General features: G+C 39.4%; 1 protein-coding gene across 7 annotated transcripts in view; it reads left to right on the forward strand.

Moving 5' to 3' along the window:
• Nucleotides 1–4853, forward strand: part of CAB39L (calcium binding protein 39 like) — a 133573-nt gene that overhangs the window by 120954 nt on the left and 7766 nt on the right. For all 7 annotated transcript variants that reach the window (XM_015562323.1, XM_015562320.1, XM_015562321.1 and 4 more), the window contains one exon: nt 2515–2658. In XM_015562323.1, coding sequence (XP_015417809.1) covers nt 2515–2658 — 144 coding nt within the window. The remainder of the gene's footprint in view (nt 1–2514; nt 2659–4853) is intronic.

The raw sequence follows: 4853 nt of genomic DNA on the forward strand, positions 1-4853 counted from the left end.
GGAATGACTTGATCACAAAGGGCTTTGAGTGCCATCCATAGGAAGCTAGACATTTGTTTGTTTACCCATCCACTTTATAAGTGGAATTAGTAACATGAATAGGTCTGATCTTCGGGAAGATTTGTTTGACATAATGTACAGAATGGATTGAATTGACTGAAGACTGCAGAGGAGACCATTCGCGTGCTGTTGTAGTCGTCCAGATGAAAGGCAGTGAGGGTTTGGATGAGGGTACTGGCAGTAAAAATTGAATGAAAGATCTTTGAGGCCCTTAGAAATAGAAAGTTGGAAGATCTTGGATGTAGATTTTATGTGAGGAGCAAGGGAAAGAAAGGAGCTGGGGAAGATTTCAGCACTCTGCCCTAAGGCACTGGAAGATATGATGTCATTAACAAAGAGAAAAGAGGAAAGAGACATTGAGTGTGATAGGCCAGGCAGCTGGGGCTGCCTGGTGGACAGTTAGAATGTGGGCATGGAGTTTAGGAAAGAAACTGAAACTAGAAATGTAGATTTGAGAGACACCTTCCCAAATGTTATAGTTGAAGCCATGGACTTAGATGAGACTGTGGGGAAATGAAAGCTAAGTGATTCAAGTATATAGCTTGGAATGAATGAATGAATGAGAAAAAACAAGTATACAACTTGGAAAATTCCTGCATATGCGGTGCCGAAGGAAGGCGAGTCAGTCATAGAGGCAGCAAAGGAATACGCTGCAAAGGGTAAGAAACCAGTAGAAGGAAATGGCCTTGAAATCAAAAGCAAAGAAAGTTTCCAGAAGAGTGTTCAGTTCGCTTTAGATGCTGCAGAGAGAGACTAAGGAAGATGAAGATCAATGATTTACATTCTTGCCATTCCATATGTATATGACTAACTGGTAACCAGCTAACACACAACGATGGTCATCATTTTCTGTTTAACAAACGTTGCTTTTGTGCACTAAAATTACTTAAAGGTGTGTACTTCTCATTTGTTAAATAGACAAAAGATGCATCGCAGGCAAAGTGGTTGTTCCCTGGCTGCCAAACACACAACGTACGCACACACCCCTACATACACACCCCTACATATACACCTGGGGTTATGTTGCTAGACTGTATTGTAAGACAGACAGTTTCACGTGCTTTCTCCTTCCATCCAGAACTTAAACATCTATGCAATGTATTACTCTCCTGGGACATCCAGAAAAATTCCAGTAAATAGGAGATTTGGAAAATAAATATATCACATATAAAATTATGTTAAGGATACACTTCAACTGCCTGGTTGCCAAAGCTTTAGGATTGCTACCACTACAGTGAGAATACAAGTTTATGAGATGGAGCAGCAGCACATTAAGCTGTGCTGTTAGAGTCTCTTCAACTGTTCCCACTTTTGGTATTTTTATTTTATTTTGAAGTGTCTTAGTCCGTTCTGGCTGCTCTAACAAAATACTGTAGACTGGGTGGCTTAAATAAGAAAAATTTATTTCTTGTAGTTCTGGAGGCTGGGAAGTCCAAGATTAAGATGCCAGCAGTGAGAGAGCTCTCTGGGGTCCCTTTCATAAGAGCACCAGTTCCATTCATGATGTTTCTACCCTCATGTCCTAACCCCGCCGTGGGCAAACTACGGCCCGCGGGCCGGATCCGGCCTGTTTGAAATGAATAAAACTAAAAAAAAAAAAAAGACCGTACCCTTTTATGTAATGATGTTTACTTTGAATTTATATTAGTTCACACAAACACTCCATCCATGCTTTTGTTCCAGCCCTCCGGTCCAGTTTAAGAACCCATTGTGGCCCTCGAGTCAAAAAGTTTGCCCACCCCTGTCCTAACCTCTTAAAGACACCTCCTCCTAATACCATCACGTTGGAGGTTAAAATTTCAACATGTAGATTTTGGAGGGGACACAAGCATTGAGTTCATAACATGGAGTAATGCTGCATTTGGGGAACTATTAATTTGTCACCAGAAAATGTTTTGCTTTACTTTTTTATAAAAACATGCTGCACATGTTAAACTTCATTTGGAGTCAGAATCAGTGATTTTTTTACTGGTTATATATCAGGGTTTGTAATAAAAATTTGGGGGAACATATAAATCATTTTACATAACCTATTTTTCCCCAGTAAGCTACTAAATACATTAATTTAGGTAATGGGGGTATAATTGTAGTCAATTTTGTTATTCTTATCCTACCTCAAGATAACTTAAGGAATGAAAATAATAAATTAGTTTCTCACTAGCTCTTGATTAGAGCTACAGAGTGAGCTTTTTAAAGCTGCAGCAATAATTGGCTTAAAAATAGATTCAGAAATGCATTAAGTATGGACTTTAACAAAACTGTAAAAAGCTTAAAATAACTTACCTACTGCTTTCATGCCTGTGCTTTAAGATGTGCTTAAGGACTCAATTTTTTTCATGTCAACATTCTAAACTCACATTTATATTTTGTTTTTCAGTGGGAAGCAGTGAGGTATATTTTGAATAAGATGGCTCTCAGATTATAGCATTGATATTTTGTTTTATTTGTTTATAGCTGCTGGGTGAACTGATCCTGGATAGACACAACTTTGCCATTATGACAAAGTACATCAGCAAGCCAGAGAACCTCAAACTGATGATGAACCTCCTTCGAGATAAAAGTCCCAATATTCAATTTGAGGCCTTTCATGTCTTTAAGGTAAAGTGTAAGCTACAGAAATAAAGTGGGCATTTATTTTCCAGTTTCAAGTGGCAAACTCCCTACTTTTTATTCTCCTTTATACTTGAGAAAAAATTAAATAGGCAGTCTTTTGTTTTGCATGACTTAGGTGAAATTTTAGAGTTATATTAATGAATGCCCATTTCTTTCTAAAAGGTTTCTAACTAATCCATATCTCTAAATATTTTCTTTTTTTATTAAGAAAATAGGTAGATACTGTTTCCTAAAAGTTACTAAAATAATCAGTGACTGAGCTAGAACGCAAATCCTGAGTGTGAGAATTTGAATGCTTTGCTTTCTGCCTTAAGTATTTCTCTGAACCTTAAATGAAGCAATGAAGAAATACTTGCGTACTACTCACTTTTTTTACTTATTCATAAATATTTTTGTAAATGCATTTTCCTATGAAAGAAAGCTACCCCTGGTAATACCTGCTATCTCTTCCTAATACTTTTTTCATTAGTACCCTATATAATAAAACCCTAATATGCAAATCGACCAAATGGTGAAATGACTGGCAGAACAACTGGTTGCTATGATGTGCACTGACCACTGGCAGCGGTGTTGGGGGCCAGGGCCAGCCAGTGGGCAGTGCCAGGCTGCTGGCCAAGGTGGGTGCCAGCAGGGACGCCCTGATCACCACACCTACAAGTCGCCCCACAGAGCACGCTGATCGCGGGCCAGGCCTAGGGACCCTGCCCAAATATTGGGAACAATCTCTTAGATTTAAAAATTAAAACCTGGCAAGGCTACTCTAACACTGAAAAAACAGGATGAGGCAGTGATGACATACATGGACTCTGGCTTGCATATTTTGTGGTCACTACTGATTCTGACACTTATAACTGTGTGACAAAGCCAATTATTTAACTTTTCTCTGCTTCAGTTTTTCCACCCATAAGATGGGGAAAATGGTACCACTGCCTCAGAAGGATCATGTTATGTACTACTTTTTATAATCAGGGCAAAAAATGTAGCTGCCCATACAACAGCAAGATGCCTTTCACCTGTATGAAAGTATGGTCACTGGTGCATACAGCGTCCTGGATTGTGAGAGAGATGTCTGACTGCTGGTTTAGGCCTGTGGGGATCGGGTCTAAACTGGCAGTCGGACATCCCCCAAGGGCACAGGCTGGCCTGAGGGCCCTCCACCCCCCCGCAAGTGCACGAATTTTGTGTCCTGGGCCTCTAATAAGTAATAAAATGGCCTCCTAGAAACTTTAGACAATAGATTTTTATAGATTATGGTTGATGAGAAAAATCTAATCTGTAATCCCATACTCCTAACTATTGTAAAGATTTTAGTAAATTTTATTTTCCTGTGCACATATTTGAAGGGTTTTTTTTCTACAGCTGTATTCACATTGTATACGAAATTCATATCCTGATTTTATCACTGAATGCCATAACATCAGTAAACTTTAATTCATTACCATTATATGTCATTTTTAGAGCTAGTAGTTTTATTGGTATCATAGTTTATCATTGGGTACATTTATTTTAGTTTACTTAAATATTCCTACAGGCTAGGTGGGCTTTTTTTAGTCTTTATAATATATGTTCATTAATTGAATTTATCAGTCTATACATGGACACATGGCAGTTTATAAGATACTAGAGGCCCGGTGCACAAAATTTGTACATGGGTAGGGTCCCTAGGACTGGCCAGCGATCAGGGCTGATCTATGGGGTGACCGGTGGGGCAATCGGGGGGAACCCCCTGCTGGCACCCACCTTGGCTAGGCTGGCACCACCCACTCACTGGCCCTGCCCCCCACTGCCACCACTGGATGGGGCCTGCAGGCTGGGGGCACCGTTCCTGCATTGAAGCATCTGCCCTCTGATGGTCAGTGTGTATCATAGCAACTGGTCGTTCCGCCAGTCATTCCACCATCCAGTCGATTTGCATATTAGGCTTTTAGGATATAATTGTTGCTCTGAGAGGTAAAAAAAAGTTTTAAACCATCTTTCAGCCACCAGATCTTCATTGTCCAAAAAGTCACTAGAGCAATTTAAACCCAAAATTAATTTATAAATTCCATTCAATTACATTCAAAATTCCAACAGGAATTTTCCTGGAACTTAACAAGCTAATTCAAATTATTAGCTTTGTTATTTTTGTGTGTTTTGGGGTTTTTTTGTTACTTTTGTGTGTGTGTGTGTGTGTGTGTGTG

This window comes from Myotis davidii, unplaced genomic scaffold (assembly GCF_000327345.1).
Source record: "Myotis davidii unplaced genomic scaffold, ASM32734v1 scaffold577, whole genome shotgun sequence".
In the NCBI taxonomy this organism is placed as follows: Eukaryota; Metazoa; Chordata; class Mammalia; order Chiroptera; family Vespertilionidae; genus Myotis; species Myotis davidii.